This window comes from Capra hircus, chromosome 10 (assembly GCF_001704415.2).
Source record: "Capra hircus breed San Clemente chromosome 10, ASM170441v1, whole genome shotgun sequence".
Lineage (NCBI taxonomy): Eukaryota > Metazoa > Chordata > Mammalia > Artiodactyla > Bovidae > Capra > Capra hircus.
Genome location: NC_030817.1, coordinates 79860415 through 79884232, shown reverse-complemented (window position 1 = coordinate 79884232; position 23818 = coordinate 79860415). Strand labels below are relative to the sequence as shown.

At 54.7% G+C, this 23818-nt stretch overlaps 2 protein-coding genes across 4 annotated transcripts; both read left to right on the top strand.

The window, feature by feature from the left end:
• Positions 978-12293, top strand: EFS (embryonal Fyn-associated substrate). Of its 2 annotated transcripts, XM_018054602.1 has the most exons (7): positions 978-2769; positions 3667-3860; positions 7851-8129; positions 8384-8524; positions 8642-9364; positions 9730-9819; positions 11053-12293. In XM_018054602.1, exons 2-7 carry the CDS (start codon positions 3855-3857, stop codon positions 11485-11487), a joined length of 1674 nt encoding a protein of 557 aa, XP_017910091.1. In that variant the 5' UTR covers positions 978-2769; positions 3667-3854; the 3' UTR covers positions 11488-12293. The 2 variants fall into 2 exon arrangements, with proteins under 2 accessions (XP_017910091.1, XP_017910090.1); XM_018054601.1 differs by lacking the exon at positions 3667-3860 and having other exon boundaries at positions 980-2769.
• On the top strand, positions 13679-21554 carry SLC22A17 (solute carrier family 22 member 17). 2 transcript variants are annotated; one of them, XM_018054600.1, is made up of 10 exons: positions 13679-15603; positions 15800-16306; positions 16397-16500; positions 18582-18736; positions 19311-19476; positions 19675-19820; positions 19903-20008; positions 20178-20395; positions 20663-20774; positions 20916-21551. In XM_018054600.1, exons 2-10 carry the CDS (start codon positions 15899-15901, stop codon positions 21202-21204), a joined length of 1704 nt encoding a protein of 567 aa, XP_017910089.1. In that variant the 5' UTR covers positions 13679-15603; positions 15800-15898; the 3' UTR covers positions 21205-21551. The 2 variants fall into 2 exon arrangements, with proteins under 2 accessions (XP_017910089.1, XP_017910088.1); XM_018054599.1 differs by having other exon boundaries at positions 13680-15603; positions 15797-16306; positions 20916-21554.

Sequence of the window (23818 nt, the reverse complement as noted above, 5' to 3'; positions counted from 1 at the left end):
GGCACTAGCTAGACCCTCAGCTACAAGAAGGCAGTGAGCCTTCTTGCCCACCTGCCCAACCACCGTTCTGCCAGGGCCCAGCACTTCCTTCCTGTTTAGTCTTTTCCAGTCTCTATCTATTTCCCGTGCACCGGTCAGAGCATTCATCTTTAGAACTGGGTTTCTTGCCCACCTCCATCTTGAGCCCCAATTTGCCTTGGCAGTCCTCTGGGCAGAGATTATACCAATCACTCCCCAGTAGCTGATTATCTGTATTCCAGGCAGCTAGGCCTCTAGGGCTGGGGTCTGAAAGAGGCTGGACCAGGCTGGAGCTGGAAAAGGGAGCTCTCCCATCAGATGCATCTGAAAATTTAAAAGTTCCTCGCCCATCCCAAAGGAGTCTGAATTTGTTCATAGGTGCCCAAGCAATAGGGAGAGGAAGGCGCTGGGGCAGGTGTCTCTCCCTCCCCTCCTGGCAAATGCCTGGACTTGTGGCCCTGTGGAATGTGGAGGTGGGGTGGATGGGAGGGGAGGTAGGGAGCCTCTATCCAAGGCCTCACCTTCACAAAGGACCTTAAATTAGACTTCAGATGTTATCTCCAAATGAGGCTGTGCATGGAGCCATTGTCTACTGTGTTTGAAGTGTTAATGCATTAAACGTAAATATTGAAAATACGCTACAGCTTTTCAATCCAGATTGGCATCTCATTTTTTAAAATCCTAGAAACCTCAAAAACAGAAGGCGGCTTCTCCAGCGCCCCTGAGGGGGCTTTGAAGTCTTCTTTCCAAAAGAAAGAACGCGGGGAGACAGTGGGGAGCTGGAGAGATGCCGGCACGCGAAGGAGCAATAATAGGGCCGACAGGTGTGGGGACCAGAGCCTCGTCCTTTCAGCTGAAGCTCCTGGGGGTCCAAATCCCAGCTTCTCTAAAAGAGTCCTGCCCTTTTGTGTCCGCAGTGCCCACTTCTACTCCACTCGGCAGCAGGAGTGAGCCAGAGTGAGGGCAGGGGACAGGCCTAGACTGGCAGAGGAGCGTAAGAGGCGTCACCACCCGCCAGCTCGCCCGCCCCCAGCTCCGGGACCAGCCGCTCTGGCCTCATGTTCCCTCGCCCGGGCTAGACTCTGTGTCAGCTCCAGAGCCCTGGCCGGCCATCCCTGCGGAGGCCACGCCAAGGGAGCAGAGAAGCTCCGCGGAGGACCCCAGAAAGGCGGAGGGAGCGCGCTCCCTCCCAAAGGAAAGACAGTTGTGGGGCTGATGAAAGGGAAGCAGAGAGGCGCGGGGCTGGCGGGCGAGAGCGGGGGCGTGACGGGGAGACGAAATCTCCGGGGAGGGAGAGAACCGTACCACCTGGAGGTCCGCCGCGACGTCGGGCTGGAGCTGGAGGGGGAGAGGAGCCGGGAGGGGGCGCGCAATTTAGCCCGAGGGTCCTGAGCTGAAACTCAACACCCGCCTTTGGAGGGCTCGTCCCCCTTTCTCCTCCGCCCCTTCCCTTCCCCTCCCTTTTCCCCTCCCTCCTTTCTCTTCATCCCCGGGACTGAGCCCCGCGCCGGAGCCGAGAGGGCCCGAGGGGAGGAGAAAGGAGCTGCACCCAGAGGGCGCCGGGAGCCTGGGAAGGGGAGGGAAGGGGAGCCGCGAGCGGGGGCTGAGGCTGAAAGCCGCGCGCGACCCCCGGACCCTTTCCAGCCCTCTCAGTGCCCCCAAGCCCGCTCCCAGGCGAGTCCGCAGGGCCCTAGTCGCTGCGCCTCCTTAGCCTTCTGTTTGCTCCTTTTGCTTTTCGGCCTTTCTCTCGGTTCCCAGAGACACCTGGGCTGCCACGAGCCCCGGGGCGCTCAGAGGGGCCCCCCCAAGGGTGCGTGTAAGCGGGGCGGCGGGGGCCAGCGTCCTGGGCCAGGGGGCCGAGGGTGGGAGCGGGAGTGCTGGCGCCGAGGGTTGGAGGGGGGCGCGTGGGGAAGGCCGTCCCGCCCCATCGAGCCCGGCCCGCGTGCGCGTAGCGAGGCACGGTCCCGGGGCCCCCAGACCCCCAGGCGCGCGGCGAGCAAGGGTGCGTGCTCGGGGGCCCGCCTTGGGGGCTTCGAGCGTTGGGCTAGAAAGCCGCCACTGGGGTCGTCCAGCCCAGCCGCCCTGCTCTCCGAGGCCTTTGGCTCCAGCCTCGCCTCCGCTGCCAAGTCGGGCGACTTTGAAGAGAGACAAACTTCTTGATTTTCACTGCCCCCGCCCCATCCCTCTCAGCCGGGCTGCTGCAGAGCCCCGGGAGCAACACTCTCTGGCGCGGCTCCGGGTGGGGAAGGTTGGCCCCTAAACTCGCTCGTCCAGCCCGACCGCCCCGGCGGCTTCTCCCTGCCCTCGGGGCCGTCCTGAGCGCCCCGGAGAGGCGTCGAGTGCAGCCCCAGCTCCCACCTCCTCGCCCGTCCTGGCACTGGAAGGGAGCTTTGGGCCCATGCGGATCTGGCGTGTCCCCGCGGCCTAGGACAGGCAGCTCCGGGGGCCTGGCCCACCCTGCAGCCTCAGGGAGGCCGCGGGGACGGGGCAGAGCGCGCGCCCTTGGATGAGGTCCCGCAGCGACGCCCCAGCCCGCCCCGCTCCTCCTCCTGCCCGGCCAAGCTGCCTCCCATTTGGGAAGTTTTGTGGGTTTTCTTTCTCCTCCTCCAACCTCCGGGGAGGCCACGATTCAGGCGCCGCAGCCGGGGGCCGCCTCCATGGTGCGGGTCAGCCGCTGCTGAAGTCAGCGAAACCGAGCCTGGCCTGGAGCTGGCCGCGAGGAAGGCCAAGGCCATGGCCATAGCCACGTCGGTGAGTCCAACCAGAGAGAGGAGGCTGATGGGCAGAGACCGCCACGGTCTGTCCTGCACTCCTGTCACTTTTATTTCTGCCTTCTCTTTGTCTCGCTCCTTCTTCCCTTGCTTCTTCAGGAGACTCTGTCCCCGTTCTGGCACGTTGGTTTCCCTTACCTCCTCTCGCCTCTCATCCCTAACTCCTGCTGGGTCTGGCCTCCCCTTCTCTCCTCCCCTTCCCATTCTCCTCTCTTTCTTTCTGGAGGCTGCCCCTGGAAGGAGGGGAGGGGGCAAGCTTGAGTCCTATCTCCTCTGCTATGGGTGGGAACCGATGGCCACTGGAGGTTGGCAGGGGTTTGTGATTGGGAGGGCAGTAAAAGGTTGGAAGGGAGCTGAAAGAATGGAGGTGACTCCAGGAAAACTGGAGGGCAAAAGGCCCAAGGAAGCCCTGCTCTAGAGGAGGGATGGAGGAAAGGAGGGGAAATAGAGTAAAAGATGGAGATCAGACAGAGAGCAAGGGAAAATGGAGAGAGGAGGGGAGGTGATGTCACCCAGCCTCTGGCCACTTTCCTGGGACTGGGGACAAAGGGAGGAGACAGCTGGCATGATGGGACAGTGGGAGGAGGCCTCCCCGGGAACGTGTGGCTCACTGCCACCCCTCTTTAAGGCAGCCACTCCCTCACAAGTCAGCTGGGCCCCTGAGGAGGGAGTAGAGCTGGGGTGGCCACACCCATCATCAATCAGTCTATCAGCGACTCTAGTTGGATTCCCGCAATTGCAGGGGAGGTTTGATCCCATTGGACAGAATTGAAATTGAACACAAGGAGGAGCTCTTCACAGCCCCGCCCCTGCTTTCTGTCTTGTACTCCTGTAGCCTGAATCCCAGCAAATGTGTCCTCTTTCTACCCTTCCCTAGGCCTTAGGATGCCCAGGGAAATCGAGGCTGCCTCTTGCTTTCTGGACTCCTCCGAATGGGCATTCTGGGAAGGAGGATTGTGACGCTGGAAAGAGAAGCATGGCTGCTCACCTCCTCCCACATCCCTCGAGGATGAGTTAGATTTTCACTCCTTCTCAGACCAAACTCCTCTTAGCTTCTCAATCTATATGATGGTGAGAAGACTCTAGTTCAGAGCCAGAAAGGGGGAGGTGGGGTACTCTGACATAAAGATGCTGCCTCCGGAGCCAGCTGATCATCTTTATAGTTCCAGGAGGTAGATCTTTCTTTTTGCTTGAAAGGGGAAAGTGTTGGTATTTATACTCGTGAAACACACAGGACCCTGATAACAGCTAATCTTCTTCAAGTATTTACTGGCCCTAAACTTTGTCTTGGTATGTCCTGGTTCTTTGATGCATTGTCTCATCCAGTACTCACAACAACTCTGAAGCTAGTACTGTTATTATCTGAAAGTGGATATTCAGCTATGGATATGGAATTCTACAAAGGAGGAACCTGAGTCTGGCGAGGTTAAACAGACTCCCCAAAGTCACCCAGCTCGAAAGCAGCAGAGCCAGGACTCAAAACTCAGGTCTGTCTGCCTTAAAAACAGTGCTCTTAACTGCCTGCCTAGATCCAAAACACTGATTTCTAATTTATAGTTAGAAAGAAAAGTGCCAAGCTAACCAGGAATTTGTGTCATCTGGCTAGCATGTGTGCTTTCTGTGGCACAATTGCCTTTAGAAGTCAAAATGTAAGCAGAAAAGGGTTTGATGAATTCGGAATCAGGCAAGAAGCCAGTTTGTTGTTAATCTCATCCAGCCATAAAGGGCTGGACAGCCTCTCCAACTGAGGGAAATATCAGTCAAGAGGAGCATGCACTCTCTCTGGCTGAGCAGGCCATCCTTCCCCCAGTGTCTGTTGACCAAATGCAGCCTACCCGATATCTTGAGCTTGAGAAGTTTCACCATGTTAGTCAAGCCACATGGATTACCTGCTCAGTACTAACTACTCAGCGCCTAACTACCTGTTTTCTACCATCACTGTGTAAGCCACTAGCAAACATATTGGAAGTGGAATATATATTTTGATAGTGTGAGTGGCCTGATTCTACCAAACGACTTGGTGAAACCAGAGTCCAGTGATGAGTGACTAGTAAAGGGAACTTGGACATCGTGAAAACTTCCTATGAACTTAAATCCTGTTTGAGCTATGGATCGTCTTTTTTTTTTTTGAAGTGTAGTTGATTTACAATGATGTGTTAGTTACTGCTCTACAGCAAAGTGATTCACTTATACATATACACACATTCCTTTTCAGTGTTCTTTTCCACTATGGTTTATCATACAATAGTCAATATAGTTCTCTGTGCTCTACCCTAGGACCTTGTTGCTTATCCATTCTACATATAAAAACTTACATCTGCTAACCCCAACCTCCTATTCCATCCCTCTCCCAAACCCTCCCCCTTGGCACCAGCAGTATATTCTTTACATCTGTGATTCCCTCTCTGCTGCACAGATGGGCTCACTTGTGTCATATGTTAGATTCCATGTGTAAGTGATGTCGTATATTTGTCTTTCTCTTTCTGACTTCCCTTAGTATGATAATCTCTAGTTGCATCCATGTTGCTGCAAATGGCATTTATTTATTCTTTTTATGGCTGAGTAATATTCCATTGTGTGTGTGTGTGTGTGTGTGTGGGGGGGGGGTTTACGGCTGAGTAGTATTCTGTTTCATGGCTGAGTAGTATTCCATTATAGTAGAATTCCATAGTATTCCATTCCATTCCAATACTGAATAGTATTCCATGTGGATATATACACCACATCTTTATCCATTCATCTAGTAATGGACATTTAGGGTGTTTCCATGTCTTGACTGTTGTAAATAGTGCTGCTATGAAATTAGGGGTGCATGTATCTTTTTGAATTATAATTTTGTCCAGATATATGTCACAGGCCTTCTTGACTTTACTACTGTTACTATACAAGAAGAAAAAAGGAGATCCTTTCTTTTTGGCCATGCCACACAGCTCACAGGATCTTGGGTTCCCTAACCAGGAATTGAATGTGGGCCTCAGCAGTGATAGTCTGGCATCCTAACCACTAGGCTACCAGTGAGCTCCCCAAAAGTAGATCCTTATGCTTGTGGTTGTGAAAAAGAGTGTGAGTACAGCCTCTGGAATCACACAGCCTGGAGTTCAAATCACGTTGCACCAGCTGTATGTCATTGGGCAACATACCAAGCTCTCTATTCCAATTTCCTTTCCAAACATCAGGTTGAGGATTAAGTGAGATGAGATGATTAGTGCAAACACTTGTTCAGTGTCTGGATATATAATTCGCACTTGGTGTCTGTGATTCACCTGAGCCTAGTAGTGTCCAGGTGGCACTAGTGGTAAAGAACCTACCTGCTAATGCAGGGGACACAAGAGACATGGTTTTGATCCCTGGGATGGGAAGATCCCCTGGAGGAGGAAATGGCAACCCACTCCAGTGTTCTTGCCTGGAGAATCCCACAGACAGAGGAGCCTGGCAGGCTATGGTCCATAGGGTCGCAAAGAGTTGGACACGACTCAAGTGACTTAGCACACACGCACATAGCTCTCAAAGGAAAAAGCTTAGATATCCCCACCAGGAGAACTGGAAACAGTCTGATAAATCTTTCCTCTTGGTTGGGCCACCAGCACCCCCTACACAAATACACACACACACACATGAGCATATATACTTTTCTCTTCATGGTAACTTCAGCCTCTGCTGGTAGAACCTTACTTGCTAAGACTGAGAACAAAACAATTGCTTTGGTTTCTGTTTTCTTCCCTATTATGCCGAGGCTCTGTCTGGGCTGGACTTCTCCCAGCCTGTCTCAGAATGAGGTATCTCTGCAGCTGCTTAATCTAACCTGCTTGTAGGGGACACTGACCGGGAAACAGGGAAGGTGATGGAGATTCTATGGGAGACCTTTGCAAGATTTCCCTGTGTAATTCGTTCAGCACACGTTCATGGAGGACTGATTCCAGGTCAAGCCTATTGCAGGGGCTAGGAATAGAATAGTCCCTTTTCTCACAGGGCCAACAGTACAAGGGAAGAAATCCATTTTAAAAAGTATGTAGACAAATAGTATGGGCTTCCCTTGAGGCTTTGCTGGTAAAGAATCCACCTGCAATGCAGGAGACCTGGGTTCAATCCCTGAATTAGGAAGATACCCTGGAGAAGGGAATGTCTGCCCACTCCAGTATTCTGGCCTGGAGAATTCCGTGGACTGTATTGTCCATGGGATCGCAAAGAGTCGGACATGACTGAGCGACTTTCACTTCACTTCAGACAAACAGTATAAACTAATGTGAAGGAAGTAATAGGTGGAGACAGACACAGAAGGAGGTGGGGAGAAGAGTGAGAAGGAGACATTATTTATTTTTTGGCCATGCCCTGCAGAATCTTAGTTCCCTAACCAGGGATTGAAGCTGCATTATCTGTATTGGGAGCATAGAATCTTAAGCACTGAACCACCAGGGAGGTCCCAGGAGAAGGAGACATTTAAGAAGAACTGAAGGTGCTTCCCTGGTAGCTCAGGGGTAAGAATCTGCCTGCTAATGCAGGAGACTTAAGCTCAATCCCTGGTCTGGGAAGATCCCACACACCTCAGAGCAACTGTTGAGCCTGTGCACTAGAGCCTGGGAACCTCAACTGCTGAGACCATGTGCTGCAGCTACTGAAGCTCATTCACGTGGAGCCTGTGCTCTGCAGTGAGAGAAGCCACTGTGATGAGAGCCCCCCGCACCACAACTAGAGAACGGCCCCTGCCCTCTGCAACTTGAGAAAAAACCCTGTGCAGCACTGAAGACCCAGCACAGTAAAAAATAAAGGAATTGAAAAGAAGAAGATCTGGAGGATGAAAAGGTCTAATCAACTGAAGAGTTAGGGAGGGGTAAAGGAAGAGCAAAGGCCCTGAGGTGGGAAAGAGCTTGTCTAGGTCACAGGATAGAGAGCGAGAATGCAGGGAATGGTACTGAAGCCAGGCCGGGCCCATCAGGAAGAGCTGAGTCGGGAGGTCACATGTTCAGCTTGAGGAAACCAGGGAGCTCTGTGTTTTGAGCAGGGGTAACGTGACCTGATGATGTGTGTGAAGACCCCTCTCCCTGCTCCTACCTCACCCACCAGGCCCAGCTGGCCCGGGCACTGTACGACAACACAGCTGAGTCCCCACAGGAGCTGTCCTTCCGCCGAGGGGACGTTCTGCGGGTGCTGCAGAGGGAAGGCGCTGGTGGGCTGGATGGCTGGTGCCTCTGCTCCCTGCATGGCCAGCAGGGCATCGTGCCTGCTAACAGAGTGAAGCTCCTTCCTGCTGGCCCAGCACCCAAGCCTGGCCTCTCCCAGGTGCCCCCTACCCAGCCAGGCTCACCACATCTGGCCCCGGAGCACAGCAGTGAGGACCAGGAGGTGAGCACTGGAGCCCCCCAACCCTGATTCTGGACAACCTATTCCTCTCTGCTGCTTCAGGAGGGACAGAAAGAGCCCTGAGACCCCCAGCCCTGCACTGACCCTGCTGTTCAAATCCTGTCTGCCAAGTCTTTCTGGGCTCTTTCTCCACTGGCACAGGGAGGGGGTTGGAAGGTGTCTAAGCTCCTCCCATGCGCACACTATGATTCCCTGCTCCCCACTCTACCTGACCCTCCTGCCTGTCGATCCCCCAGTTGTACGTGGTGCCACCCCCAGCTCGACTCTGTCCTACCTCGAGACCTCTAACTGGACCCTGCCCACCCTCCCCTGACCCCATCTACAAGGTCCCCAGAGGCGGTGGGACCCAACTGGCTGCCCCTGGAGCTGCCTTGGAGGTGAGGGCCAGGGGTTCATGTGTCTGTTGGACAGGGGACAGATGGCTCTCGGAGATGGGTTAGGGGAGTGGGGGGCCCACTGCCGAGCCTGAAGGTAACTAACTTCTCCCTGTGCAGGTCTACGACGTACCCCCCACTGCCCTCCGAGTTCCCTCCAATGGCCCCTATGACTCCCCGGCCTCCTTTGCCCGCCCTCTGGCTCAGGTTGCCCCCCAGTCCCTTGGAGAGGATGAAGCTCCCTATGACGTGCCTCTGGCCCCAAAGTCACCATCAGACCTGGAGTTAGATCTGGAGTGGGAGGGGGGCCGGGAACCAGGGCCCCCCCTCTATGCTGCCCCTTCCAACCTGAAACGAGCATCAGCCCTGCTCAATCTGTACGAAGCACCAGAGGAACTGCTGGCAGATGGGGAAGGCGGGGGCGCTGACGAGGGCATCTATGACGTCCCCCTGCTGGGGCCGGAGACACCCCCTTCTCCAGAGCCCCTGGGAGCTTCGGCCTCCAGTGACATGGACACCCTGGCCCTCCTTCTGGCCAGAAGCCCCCCAGCCCCACACAGACCCCGGCTGCCCTCAGCCGAGAGTCTGTCCCGTCGCCCCCTGCCTGCCTTGCCTGTGCCGGAGGCCCCCAGCCCTTCCCCGGCTCCTTCTCCTGCTGCGGGCCGGAAGGGCAGCATCCAGGACAGGCCCCTGCCCCCACCCCCACCGCGCCTGCCTGGCTATGGGGGCCCCAAGGTGGAGGGGGATCCGGAGGGCAGGGAGGTGGAGGACCACCCGGCAGGACACCACAACGAGTACGAGGGCATCCCAGTGGCTGAGGAGTACGACTACGTCCACCTGAAGGTGAGCTTGCCTCAGTCAGCACCCCCAGAATGCCTCCAGGAGAACGGGGGTCAAGACCTGAGGTCCCAGAGGCAGACCCTGGCTTCCTCCATTCCCTTCTTCCCCTCTGCTGACCCTGCACCCTGTAGCCTGTGACCCCTGTACTGGGCCACATCATTTGTATCAGTGCCACAACCCAACCTGGGGTCCCCAAGCTCTCTGACCTGCCACTAGGGCTCTCCCAGACCCAGAGTCAGGAGGCTGTGGATCCGATGGGAGGAGAGACCTTCAGGAGGAAGTGGGAGTGGGGAGGAGTGGGAAGACCACGGGGGCTGCCTTGCCCTGCTCCCCTGCCCCTGCACTGAGGCCCTTATCCCCTACCACAGGGCATGGATAAAGTTCAGGAAGCCAGGCCTCCAGATAAGGCCTCCCCAGGGGATCCTGAACAGCTGGAGAGGGGGCCGCCAGAGCAGCAGGTAACCCGGTGCGGTTGGTGCTAGAGAAGGGGGCAGGGGAGGAGGAGCAGGAACCTGGAAGAAGGGGTATTCTTAACTGAGGCATCGAGGGAAATCTATTTAGGAGAGGGTAAGAGTTCAACGAAACAGGACAGTTGGGGTGGAGAGGAGTTAGAATCCAGAAAGGAGCTGGAACTTCGAAAAGGATATCAGGAATTCAGAAAGAGAGGAAAGAATGTGTTGGAGAGGAGTCAGAAAACCGAGCAGTTGGGGGGGACAGAGTTTCTGGGCCGGGTGACTTCTGAGGCTCCTTCCAACTGTGAATTCCTGGGTTCCTAAGAGACCTGGCTCTTAATTCCAGCTCCACCACTAAGAAGCCAGGGCCTCCGAAGCCACCAGTTAATCTCTCTGGGTCTCAAGGAAATGAGACTGTCTCCTCGACTCATGGTCTAGAATGGTCCTAATCGCCATAGCTACCATCTGTCACGTTTGTACCAAGCGCCAGAACCTGTACTAAGTACATTGCACCTGTCAGCACTGATCATAGCAATAGTTAGCACTCATACGGTGCTTACAGTTTGCAGTGCTGTGTTCTCAGCTCTTTCTGTGAAGATCAGCTAATCTTCACTGCAGCCTTAGGAGGCAGAAACAAGAACTGCAGGATCCAGTGTGGTGACCACACGCCACATGCAGCTACTCATCCCCAAGTGTGACCAGTCCGAACTGAAATGCACTGTAAATATAAAATGCACACCAGATTTTGCAGACTTAGTATGGAAAGCAATTTCAATAATTTTTACATTAATTACAGTGTTGAAACTACACCATTTTTAATATATGGAATTACAAAATATGTACCAATTTCTTTGTAACTTTTCTAATGTGGCTACTTGGAAATTTGAAATAGCATATGTGGTTGGCATTATGTTTACATTGGACAGTGTAGTACTAGGCTCCCCGTAGATAAAGAAGATAAAGGAAGATAAAGAAGATAAAGGAGATAAAGGAATGATGATGTTCAGAGACTTGTTTTTGAGGTTGTTTGAATCCAGATTTATCAAACATCAATTCTGGGCATCTTCCTGTCACTCGCTAAGAGAATCTAAATTGTCTGATAGGAGAAGGTGCAGTTCAAAGGGGTCGAGCTCAGGGAGAAAGGAAGGCATGAGGAACAAAGGGAGGGAAGGAGAAAGGAAATAAGAACGGAAGTGGCACTGGCCAAGCAGTCCTGCTGAACCCTCTTCTCGCCCTTAGGAGGCCCTGTCCCCTGGGGAGCCACTGGTTCTGCCCACTGGAGATCTACAGCTCCTGCACTTCTACGCTGGGCAGTGCCGGGGCCACTACTCAACACTGCAGGCGGCCGTGGCGGCCCTGATGTCCAGCACCCAGGCAAAGCAGCCCCCGCGCCTCTTTGTGCCCCACGGCAAGCGGGTGCTGGTGGCCGCCCACCGCCTGGTGTTCGTTGGGGATACCCTGGGCCGCCTGGCAGCCTCTGCCCCTCTGCGAGCACAGGTCGGGGCCGCGGGCACAGCACTGGGCCAGGCATTGCGGGCCACTGTGCTGGCCATCAAGGGGGCCGCCCTGGGCTACCCATCCAGCCCTGCAGCCCAAGAGATGGCGCAGTGCGTGGCGGACCTGGCAGGGAGGGCCCTGCAATTCACCACTCTGCTCACCAGCCTGGCCCCCTGAGCCCCTTGTCTCTGCTCTGCCCTCACCTGCCTCCCAGAGCCACCTCCAGTCCTCAGGTGGCTAGAGGGCTCTGTTTTGGGGACTAGGAGACACTGAGGCATCTTTCCCCTTTACTGTCCTTTCCAGACATCTCAGCCTCTCACTGAGGCCCCTCCTCCCCTACCCCACAGCTTTTTGTACGAGCCATTTTGTATAAATTATTTATATTTAATATTATTCCCTGTTTTGTCAGGGGCAGGCACCAGGCCCTCCAGGGACCTTCCTCCTCCCTCAGCCTGGGGTGGAGGTTCTTGGGCACTGCAAGGCCAAGCCCTCTGGAATCTTAACCCCACAGAGAGCCAAGTAGCTGAAACCTAGAGCCACCAGGAGCCCCTTTTTATGTCCTGTGTCTTGGCTCTGGAACATCAGCACCTCCCTGTTAGCCGAGAGCGAGGGCAGAACGTTGGCAGCCCGGAGTGGGAAAGTCTGGGAGAGGCCAGAGGACTGCTCCACGCAGAAGCAGGAGAGCTGGGCCTCTGACATGGTGCACCTCAATAAACCGGGCTTTCTGGTTCCCCGACTCTGCTTCCTGGGAGCCTGGGGGGCAGGCCCGGCACCCTTGGCCAAACTGTTGGGACACACACTGTGGGTAGTCTGCCTTTAGGGTTTGTGGAGAAATTCTGCTGTTTCTCCAACTGTTCATCTAGCAGGTTCTCAGCTCCCATGATGTGTCAGGCACCAGTTCTGAAGGTCCATTGTGGGGGTGGGCTGGATAGAAACAAGTCAGCTGAAACAAGTAAATAAAAAAAAGAGGAACCTGCCACAGAGTTGATAGTTGCTGGTAATGGAAATGAACAGGGTGATATGTGACTGAGTAGATGGGGAGAGGACATTGGAGACTTTAGACAGGATTGCTGGGGAGGTGGTATCAGTGCTGAGACCCCGAGGATGAGAGAACCAAGAATAGTCTGCAACGTAGCATTCTGGGAAGGCAGGCCCTGACTCCTGCCCAAGGCCTCTCCTCTAAGACCGATGTCAGGTGATGTCATCAGAGAGGTGCACACGTGGGAGGGAGGCCATGAGAGAGCCCTGATGGTGCCCTGCTGAAGAGGCCACCCCAGCTGTCCTCCGCTTTGTGCCATAGGCCAGCTCTGACCCACTGGAGAAGACTGCTGGCCTGGGTGCCCTCTCCCTTAGGTTAACCCAAGAGGGTCTAGTCCCTTAAACTCCCCTTCCCAACTTCCTGCTGACTGTCCTTCTGGACACCACCTTTTAGAGGAGCTGAGGGGCCAATGAATTCAATGTGTTAGAAGTCCATAGTCCACAGGGCCTTGGTGAAATCGATGGGCCATGGCCTAGACAGGGGATCACTTCAGCCATTTACCGCAAGGGAAGAAGTCCAGGCCACATTGCTTAAGCTCCGCTTTCCCAAGATTCTATCCTGGCACAGTGACTGGACTGGAGGTACCCCAAAATTCAATCAGTCAGTCCCTTGGCCCCTCTCCCCATGCATTTGCCTCCTCCATTTGAGGTTCTTTGTTCCCATTTCACTCTCAAAAGAAACTCATTTCCAGAGGCTGAGGCCACCAAAATTCACCCTTAGGTGTTGGCGTTAAAGACATAACAGAGGCCGTCCTCCACCACCTTCCAGAAAGAATTTCAAGAGATCAGCCTGGAATTAGAGTCAGAGGTCTCAATGCAAGTTTCCGTGTACCTGTGTCTGCAGGTAAATCCTGTCAGATCCTCAGAGTCCTGGTTTCCTCTCTAATATGAGAAGGAACATAGTGATCTCCCAGGGCTGTTGTGAGGCCCTAACAAGATAATGCGTGTGAACAGCCCAGCAACGCAGAAAGTTACATGGATTACAATTCCAAGACAGACATGAGGAAACTAGCAAATAAATCCCCAAGGAATGTTGCCTGTGACAGCACCGAAGTAAATACTGAAGAGATGCTGAAATGGGTTGGGGGGTGGGGAGAGGCTGCTTATTGCATTAGAAGACTCCCATATCTGGAAAATTTCTGAACAGAGGGGACAAATTAGAAGTGTGGTTCAGTGGAGAAAAGATGGAATGGATTTCCATCTTGAGATTGACAGGACATCCTTTTCAACACTTACCTGGAATAAGAGAATAAAGAACCTATTAGAAATCAAGCCTAAAAAAAAAAAGGAAATCAAATCTCCCTGAGAAGAGTTACATTTCTAACTTTAACGTACATATACATGGGGATCTGGTTAAAAATGCAAAGTATTCGAAAACAGCCTTCGATTCTACATTTCCAGCAACTTCCCAGGTGATGTGGATGTTCCTGGTCTATAAATCATACTTTGAGTAGCAATTCAAGGAGTTAGGGGAGACTTCTCTAAGGCAAATAAGCTTGAACTGACAGCTGAAGAGGAACTTGACTAAAGTAGAGGAGACTTCTAGGCACAAGGACCAGCTTATGCAAGGGCCCTGTAGCACTGGAAAAACTGGAAGAATGTCAGTGTGACTGGTGCGCAGAATTTGGAGAAAGAGAGAGAGCTGCAGAGAGTATGGGATCACTATGAGGTCTAGAATATTGCATTTACCTTGATGGTAGAAGACGCTGATGGTTGTTAAACAGGAAAGGAACACAGACATCTGCCTTTTGAAAAGATCAGTCCATCTGCATTATGAACAGATTGGGGGAAAGGATTGGAAACAAAGCAGATACAGAGCACCAGTTAAGAACTGGGAGGCTAAAGCAGTCTGCACAACAGGTAGCTTGACTAGCAGTGCCGGAGATAGATGGAAAGAAGCAGAATATCTGAGAACTACACAGGAAATGAAATTCGTAGGATTTTGTAGAGGATTTGACATGGGGTGGAGAGCGGGGGTAAGGAAGGGGGCACTCTAAGGGCTGTCACCTGAGCATCTGGCCACAACTGGATGGTGAAAGTGCCATTCAGTGAGGAAAGAAGGGCTAGAAGACGGCCTAGGTGGGGGGAGCGGGGAGACATGACCATGAGTTTGGTCTTGGATGTATTGACTCTGAGATCCTTGTGATGCATCCAAGGTAAGAAACCAGATAAGAGGTGGCTTCAAGGGTCTGGGGCTCAGAAGAGAGGTGGGAACTGGAGACGTAAATATGGGAATCAGGTTTATATTGGCTCCTATTATTTATACTGAGGGTGATGGAAGCTGTGGGCATAAGTGAGATTCTGAGGTGGAGAGAACAGTATGAGATGAGGACCTAGAATCAAGCCTCCAAAGATCACAGGCCCTGACGGATGGTGAGGAGAATGAGTCTGTGGTAGAGAAAAGAGTGGCAAGAGAAAGAAAATCTGGAGAGTATGGGACCTGGCAGACAGGGAAGAAAGAGTTTAGAGGAAGGGGTAGCCAACAAAGCCAAATGCTGCTGAGAAATGATGGAGACTCGGCCAGGGTGGGGTTGTGAAACCAGAGAAGTGGTCTTGCAGAGGACTAAAGCCAAGGCTGAGTGCAGCGCCCAGCGCAGCCCACCATATGCCTGCACCCCTTCCGGTATGCCTGTCTCTCCTCAGTGAGCCACTCCGATATCAGTCTTGTCCATCCTGTTATCCCCAAAGCCCAGCACACGGCCAGAATACAGCAGACACTTAATAAATTGTACTGATGAGTGAGCGGATGGATGGATGGATGGATGAGCAGGAAGAACTGGAAGCACAAGAGGAATCGCTGGCACCTGCCTGGGATGTACTTACTATCCTTTAGTTATTCCCTTTATACCGCAATGGCCCGCAGACCCAGGGAACAGAGACAGAGCCCCATCTTCTCCCTCCCCTGGGTCCCGGCCCCCCTTCCTCTCTCTGACGAAGAGTCTGGACCGAAGGTTCTGCTGACGTTGGAAGGGGAGGAGAGTCTGGAGGAAGGGGTGGGGAAAGCGGCGCAGAGATCGCAGAGACGGAGGAGGCGCCCGCGGCTGCAGAGCTGCAGAGCGGGATCTCTCGGCTTCTGTGTCTGGGCAACGGGCGCGCCACTGGGCCAGAAGACAGCGCATCCTTTCCGTGCGGGCCGCCTGGGCCCCTGCGGTCGGCAAACTGGCTCCCCGGGTGGCCACCGGGACCCCCGAGCCCAATGGCGGGGGCGGCAGCAAGATCGACAGCACTGTAGAGATCACCCCCAGCCCCAACGGAGTAAGTGCCCGCGCCCTGGGGGCTACGCCATCATCTCCCCGCACCCCCGGACAAGCGCCTGGCATTTTCCTCCCGCGCACCCCCCGCGGCAGACTGCCTTCCTCCCGCTTGCGCCCCCCCTCTTCCCTTACCCTGAGGTTTTCTCCGCTTCACCCTTCTCCGCCACCCCTCCAACCCACACTCCCACCCCCAGCAGGTCGGGACCCTTGGAGATGCGGTGCCCACGGAGCAGCTGCAGGGTGAGCGGGAGCGCGAACGCGAGCGGGAGGGGGAGGGCCACGCGGGCGGCGACGGGATGGGCAGCAGCCTGTCGCTGGCCGTGCCCCCCGGCCCCCTCAGCTTCGAGGCGCTGCTCGCCCAGGTTGGGGCGCTGGGCGGCGGCCAGCAGCTGCAGCTCGGCCTCTGCTGCCTGCCCGTGCTCTTCGTGGCGCTGGGCCTGGCCTCCGACCCCATCTTCACGCTGGCACCCCCGCTGCATTGCCACTACGGGGCCTTCCCCCCCAACGCCTCCGGCTGGGAGCAGCCCCCCAACGCCAGCGGCGTCAGCGTCGCCAGCGCGGCCCTAGCCGCCAGCGCCGCCAGCCGCCTCGCCACCAGTACGGACCCCTCGTGCAGCGGCTTCGCTCCGCCGGACTTCAACCACTGTCTCAAGGACTGGGACTATAACGGCCTCCCGGTGCTCACCACCAACGCCATCGGCCAGGTGAGGCGGCCCCCGGGCCGCGGGTCTGGGGGCGGGCCGCGCGCCACCAGCGAGGGGTCTCACACCCGCTCCTCCCTCTCGCGTCCCCAGTGGGATCTGGTGTGTGACCTGGGCTGGCAGGTGATCCTGGAGCAGATCCTCTTCATCTTGGGCTTCGCCTCTGGCTACCTGTTCCTGGGCTACCCAGCAGACAGGTGAGGGCTCAGCAAGTAGAGAGGAGGGCTTGCTAGGGAGGCTGGTCCAGGCACCTAGCCTTCGCCAGAGGCTGAAGAGGCTTTGCTCAGCTCTGCAGTGTCCTCTGGATTTCTCCTGTTCATTGACAGGCGGCCCCAGCACTGTCTCAACTTCACTCCCCACCAAGAAATACTCTTACCATACCTCTTCCAAACAGAGGATAACTCTCCCCCCACTGCCAGTCCCACATCCATGAATCAGTGGCCCCATCCCTCCTGACCAAAACCCCTAGGTCCACAGAAGTCCTGACTCTTCCTCTGTTGTCCTATTACCACCAAGCTCCTCCCTTGCCATCCTCATGGATTAATCCCTGTTAACAGTACTGTCTACCTGGTCTGTTAGCTCTGTCTCAGTGGCCCCATTCCTAAAGATCATTATGTTCATTTCTAAATATCAACAGCCCCATTCACATTGACCAGTAGCTCAACTCTTCAAACAAATGACTACCCTCTTGAGGAGGGTCCATAGTTTAACCACCATGGATCAATGACCACAATAGCACCCCTCACCCCAGGCTAATAGTCCCATCCTCATGGATCATTAGTGCTCTCAGGTCCTCTCAGATCAAAAGCCTCATTTCCAGGAATCAGTGGTTACATCTCAAAGATCTACAAACCCATCCCCACCAACTAGCAGCTCTTCCCAGGGGTCAAAACTCCATCTCTGATCCTTGACACCATCACCACTGACCAGGTGCTCCATCCCTGGGGATTATTAGACATCTCCACTGGTCTACAGTCCCATCCAAATGGCTTTATAGTTCAACTCCCATGGCTCAAAGGCAACCCACCATTCAATAGTCCAGTTCCCTAAAAACAATACCTATCCTCACTGCCCAATAGTCATACACCCCTGTGGGCAAATGATCCTAAACCCATAGGTCAATAGCCCATCCTCATGCATCAGTGGCCTCACACACACAGACCAGTAGCATCATTCCTCTGGAGTATGTAGCCTCATACCCAAAGACCTAAATTCAATCTCCTAAATTCAGTAGCCTTAGCCAATAAGCTCAACCCCATGGAAAATGGTCTCACCCTATTGGGTCAGCAGTTTCACTCTCAGGCATCAGTGTCCCCTTCCCAATGACCAGTGACCCCAGTCTACATCCACATTACACCAGTGCTCTTATCCCTAAAAACCAGTAGCCTACCCTCCAAGGATCAGGAACCCTGTCCCCACTGACTCACAGTCTGTGACCATCACCACTGACCAATAGTCTCTCATTTCCATGACCCCATGCTTACTGATAATCCATATGGATTAATAGATTCTTCCCTACTGGCCAATGGTCCCATCCATCCCGAATGAAATCTCTACCCCAGGAATTAATAGCTACATCCCCAAAGATGAACTGTCCAATCTTCAGAAGTTAGTGATCAGCCCCACTGATTAATAGTCCTATCTCATGGATTAAGAGCTCCACTCTCATGGATCAATGGCTCCATCTTCTGGTCGTGACTCCATCCCACTGACCACTCCTATGGATTAGTAGACCCATGTCCCAATCCCATGGAAAAATGGCTTCATCCCCCAAAATCAATTACTCAGTTCCCAAAGATCAAGAGCTCCATTTTCACTGACCAATACTATCCCCATGGACAAGTGGCCAATGGCCTACCTCCTTAGATCAGTAATTCCAACCCTGTATGTCAATGAGCCCATCTCCTCTGATCAGTCTGAGCAAGACAAGCTCCATCCCCACTGACCAATATCTGTATTCCCAAGGTCTCATGGATCCAATTCTCCTAAGCAATATCCCATCCCCACTGATGGCTGGTCTCACTTCCATGAAGAAATGCCTTCATCTCTGACCAATAGCCCTCAGAGTCAGTGGTCCCATCCCCCACAGAACAATAGCCATGCCCCAGTGCCCAGTAGCCAGGGTCCCCATCCTTCCCCATCTCCTGTAGCCTTAGTCCAACCCTTGTTCCCTTGGCCTCATCCTCGTATCTCCATCTCTAAAGTGGGCAGCTGGACCCCACCCAGCCACTTCTCCCTCAGGGAGTCTGGGTGACCAGAGGCTCTCCCTGCTTTCCAGGTTTGGCCGACGTGGGATTGTGCTGCTGACTCTGGGACTGGTGGGCCCCTGTGGAGTGGGAGGTGCTGCTGCAGGTTCCTCCACGGGTGTCATGGCCCTCCGATTCCTCCTGGGCTTCCTGCTTGCTGGCGTTGACCTTGGTGTCTACCTGATGCGTGAGTGGCACCCTTCCAGAGCTCCTTCCCTAGGGGCTCATGCCTGCCTGTTTGTATCCCCAGGTCATTGCCACTGCTCCTTGGGACCCCCTCAGTCCCTTCTTCAGCTCTCTGGAATCTCGGCTCTTTCTGGCCAGGGCTTTAAAGGATCCAGGGGTCTTGCTTCTCATACGCCCCTCTCCTTCCATGATCTTTAATGCTTTCCTTGCCCTGGACTTACTGCTGTCAGGGAATCCTTATTTTAAAAATGAAATCCTGAGTAGCTGTAGGAGCTTGAACAACGGTTAATGTGAAGGTCAAATAAGAGGTCTGATGTGAAAGGGCCCGTAAACTGGGAATGCTGAGCCCCCGCAGGGACTCGGAACCTCAAGCCCTCCCAAGTTTGAGCAGGAGAGAGGAGAGGTCCGAACAGCCTCCCCACTCTGCCTTAGCGGTTAGTCTGTGGGAGGCAGTGGCTGCACCCTCCACACAGGGTCTGACCTTACTCTCTGTCCTCCTCCCTCCCTCTCCCCTCCTCTCTTCCCACGCCTCCTTCCTCCCCCGCCTCTCCTCCCTGTCCCTGCTGTATCTCCAGGGCTGGAGCTGTGCGACCCAACCCAGAGGCTTCGGGTGGCCCTGGCAGGGGAGTTGGTGGGGGTAGGGGGGCACTTCCTGTTCCTGGGCCTGGCCCTTGTCTCTAAGGACTGGCGATTTCTTCAGCGAATGATCACCGCTCCCTGCATCCTCTTCCTGTTTTATGGGTCAGTATCACCCTCCACCTGTTGTCTGGCCATTCCCATCTCTACCTCCTACCTGTAGCTCTAGCCTGCAGACCCGTCCTCTTCTCCACTGCCCCTCGTCCAGGCCTGCTGCAGCCCCAGCCCCTCAGAGGTGGGAGTTTTCCATTCTGGGTCAGGAGATGGGAAGCCTCACAGTGCACTCCCTTCCCCCTCCCCCAGCTGGCCTGGTCTGTTTCTGGAGTCTGCACGGTGGCTGATAGTGAAGCGACAGATTGAGGAGGCCCAGTCTGTGCTGAGGATCCTGGCTGAGCGGAACCGGCCCCATGGGCAGATGCTGGGAGAAGAGGCCCAGGAGGCCCTGCAGGGTAAGAGACAGGGGTCCCACCCGTGTAGGAGGACCCTGAGTGCTCAGCTGTTCCTTCTAACAGCTCCTCTCTCTCTCCCAAGACCTGGAGAACACCTGCCCTCTCCCTGCAACATCCTCCTTTTCCTTCGCTTCCCTCCTCAACTACCGCAACATCTGGAAAAATCTGCTTATCTTGGGCTTCACCAAGTGAGCCTGGGTGTTGGGGCCAAGGGCCAGGCCGGTAGCTAGGATGGGGGCTGGCTGGGTGGGGAAGGCCTGAGGACCCCTGCAGAGGGCAACCAGGGTGGGGAAAGGCTGCAGGTGGCAATGCAGACACCACAGACGCTGTCCTGTGCCTCCCCGCCCTGTCTCACAGCTTTATTGCCCACGCCATTCGCCACTGCTACCAGCCTGTGGGAGGAGGAGGGAGCCCATCAGACTTCTACCTGTGCTCCCTACTGGCCAGCGGCACAGCGGCCCTGGCCTGCGTCTTCCTGGGGGTCACCGTGGACCGATTCGGCCGCCGGGGCATCCTGCTTCTCTCGATGACACTCACTGGCATTGCATCCCTGGCCCTGCTGGGCCTGTGGGACTGTAAGCTCCCTCCCTTCCCCACAGTGTGGGCTCAGCCTAGGAACCCCAGCAGAGATGCCCCACATGGACTCAGCCACTGCTTCTGGCCCAGGCTTCCCAGGACCAGACCAGATCCTGCCCAGATCTTTTACAACCTCTGGCTGCACACTCCCAACTGATCAGTGAATACCCAGACACACCCAGCTAGGAATCAGAAGGGGTCACGGCAGAGACGAGGCCAAGCATGATCTGCCGCCTCCACTCACACGCCCCATCTTGGCCCTCCAGATCTGAACGAGGCTGCCATCACCACCTTCTCGGTCCTTGGGCTCTTCTCCTCCCAAGCTGCCGGCATCCTTAGCACCCTCCTTGCTGCTGAAGTCATCCCTACCACGGTCCGGTGAGAGCAGGCGTGCTGCCAGGGCGGCCTCCAGGCCTCTGTCTGAGGACAGGGCCTGAGGGATGCCGGAGGAGCGGCTGCTGGGGAAGGGTGGGGGTGAGGCCCACAGCCGCAGGCTCAGTGCCTTGTCGTCTCTCCCAGGGGCCGAGGCCTGGGCCTCATCATGGCGCTGGGGGCGCTCGGCGGGCTGAGTGGCCCAGCCCAGCGCCTCCACATGGGCCACGGGGCCTTCCTACAGCACGTGGTCCTGGCGGCCTGTGCGCTCCTCTGCATCCTCAGCATCATGCTTCTGCCGGAGACCAAGCGCAAGCTCCTGCCGGAGGTGCTCCGGGATGGGGAGCTGTGCCGCCGGCCTTCCCTGCTGCGGCAGCCCCCCCGCAACCGCTGTGACCACGTCCCGCTGCTTGCCACCCCCAACCCCGCCCTCTGAGTGACCTCTGAGCACCCTGGCAGGAGGCTGGCCCATACCGAAAAGTGGCACAAGGCCCTGGCAAGGAGAGCGGGAGGACTGAGTGAGAGAGGCAGGGCTGCCCGCGAGGCTCAGAGGCACCTCGGGCCAGACACGAAGGGGCGCTCAGGGGGCTGCCCTCACCCCATCTCCCCCCGCTGCTGCTTGGTGTTCACTCCCTTGGCTAGAGTCAGGGAGCAGGGAGAGAGCTCCACACTGTACCACCAGGTCTGGGCTCCATCCTGTGCCCAACCACATCCTCCCAGACCTCATTCTTTCTTGCTCTATCACTCTGTTTCAATAAAGACATTTTGAATAAATGAGCATACCATAGCCTGGACTTCCCTCCCTTCTGTCGTCCTGTCTCTCGGGGGAAGGTTTCTCTCAGTGGAATCCAAACCGTTAACCATCCCCTTCTCCCTCCCTGTGCCCTGCCCTCTCCTCCCACCCTGCCCCCAGCTCCATGTTAACTTACAGACAATTACCACCCCTTACTGATTGCTTGCTCTGCTGCTAGGACTGGGCTAGGCACTTCACAAACTTCATTTAATCATTTAATCCTCGCAACCTTGCAAGGTAGGTGTCTGGATCTATTAAAGTTTTTGTTGTTGTTGTTTTTGCAAGCAGTAACAATTGACTGACTCTAATGAACTTAGAGCAGCAAAGCGAATTTATTAGAGGGATTTGGTGGGGCAGGCTATGCTTCTACCCTACGGGAAAGCTCACGGGGTAGAAGGAAAAGCAGAACTAGTTATAAAGGGCCAAGAACCAGAAAGGGCAAGAGAGTCAGTGACTGGCTAGCTTGCCTATCACAACCACCCCCACCCCACCCCACCCCCATTACTGCCAACTGCTGAGGGGGGAACAGGACCTGAGCGCTGCTAGCAGAAGGCTGGATGTTGTGCAGGTAAAAATGGCGGGTGCCCACCACAGTATTCTTCTTTTACAGATGACAAAACTGACACTCAGAGACTCAGTAACTTGCCCAACATTACAAAGATAAGGAGTAATCGCTGGGGTGTACCTGGATCCTGGAGCTGGTGCTCTCTAGTGATGCACACTGCGGTCACCTTTCCAATCCTTCCAATCTCTGTACACTACCCTTGGAACTGAGGAGTGAGTCTCTAGCCCCCGCCCCGGGAGGGGGCAGTAGGAGACGTCTTCCACCTCAGTGCTAGGGCCTGCCTCTGATTAACCCTGGCCTGGCTTTTGGCCAATCTCTCAACCTCCAGCCTCCTTCAAGGGCTGCTATGAGGATTAAACAAGATAATATATTGTATGTGCCTCAAATTATCCCACTAGATGGTAAGTTCCTTGAGGACAGGAACTTTGTCTTACTCAACTTTGAAACACCAAAGCCTGACCCATGATAGGTGTTCAAAAAGTTGTATTTGTTCATTCTTTTGGCAAATCTTTCCTGTGCCAGATTTACAGACCAGTACTATCCTGGATATTAGGATTTCAAGGAGCTTGAAATCCACCTAACACTGGGAATATTAATGAGGAGGAAGACAGCAGTGTTTGGAGCATCAAAAGTCTGCCTCTTGAAGGAAGTGGGACTCAGAGAGGCAGGAAGACCTCAGGCAAAGACCCAGGAGACAGGTACACTGTTCTCAATTCAAAGGCCATAAAGCAGGAGGCTTCCCTGGTGGCTCAGTGGGAAAGAACCCCCTGCCAATAGCAGGAGATGTGGGTTCAATCCCAGGGTCAGGAAGATCCCCTGGAGAAGGCAATGGCAACCCATTCCAGTATTTTCACCTGGGAAGTCCCATGAACAGGGGAGCCTGGTGGGCTGCAGTCCATGGGGTCGCAAAAGAGTCAGACACAACTGACTAAATAACAACAAGGAGAGCAGAGGCCTGGAGGGAGGAAAGGGTGAGGCGGTCCTAGAGGAGGAATTCTTAGGAAAACAAGTCTTGAAACCAGCCTCTTCCACATGAGGGAGACCCATTACCCAGATTCCTGCAGTTCCTATCTCCTTCCCCTCTGCCAGTCCATGTCCCAGGCCCAGAGTGCTGGCACTAAGCCACGCTCCTGAGTTCTCAGCCTCTGCAGAACTCATGGGAATCCTTCTCATTTACTCTTCACAGTACCCTGAAATAGGTATTACTAGTTTTATCCTATTTAGCTACTGAGGGAATGGAAATGAGAAAAATGGAAGGAACTGCTGTGAAAGGCAGAGCCAGGACTTAAACCCAGGCCTTCTGACTGTCCTTTCTCTACCATAGCTTCCGCACAGCTAGACATTCTGCATCATACGTTCTGCCCAACAGGGTCTGCGCCTTCTGAACTGACTCCAATGTTGACTTTTTTTTTGGCCGTACCATGTGGCATGCAGGGTCTTCGTTCCCTGACTGAGTATATCAAACCTGCACCCCCTGCAATGGAAGCGCAGTCTTAGCCACTGGACTGCCGGGGACGGCCCAATGTTGACTTTTTAGCTCTGAGTGGTCAGTGATAACACAAGACAGCATACTCATCGCTGCCTCCAGAGAGTCTGTGAGAACCAACAGAATGGTAGGTAAATACATTTTGGAAGAGCCCATGTAAAGCCAAGGAGTTACTTACATGCTAATGACACTCTCCAAAGCACACT

What these genes read in the sequence shown, in the direction of transcription:
- EFS (XM_018054601.1), top strand. An exon ending in ACGACTACGTCCACCTGAAG is followed by an intron (nt 9,365 to 9,729) that starts GTGAGCTTGCCT and finishes CCCCTACCACAG; the next exon opens with GGCATGGATAAAGTTCAGGA. An exon ending in GGGGGCCGCCAGAGCAGCAG is followed by an intron (nt 9,820 to 11,052) that starts GTAACCCGGTGC and finishes TCTCGCCCTTAG; the next exon opens with GAGGCCCTGTCCCCTGGGGA.
- SLC22A17 (XM_018054599.1), top strand. Translation starts at nt 15,899, where the DNA reads ATGGGCAGCAGCCTGTCGCTGGCCGTGCCCCCCGGCCCCCTCAGCTTC. An exon ending in ATCCTCTTCCTGTTTTATGG is followed by an intron (nt 19,477 to 19,674) that starts GTCAGTATCACC and finishes CCCCTCCCCCAG; the next exon opens with CTGGCCTGGTCTGTTTCTGG. An exon ending in GTCATCCCTACCACGGTCCG is followed by an intron (nt 20,775 to 20,915) that starts GTGAGAGCAGGC and finishes CGTCTCTCCCAG; the next exon opens with GGGCCGAGGCCTGGGCCTCA.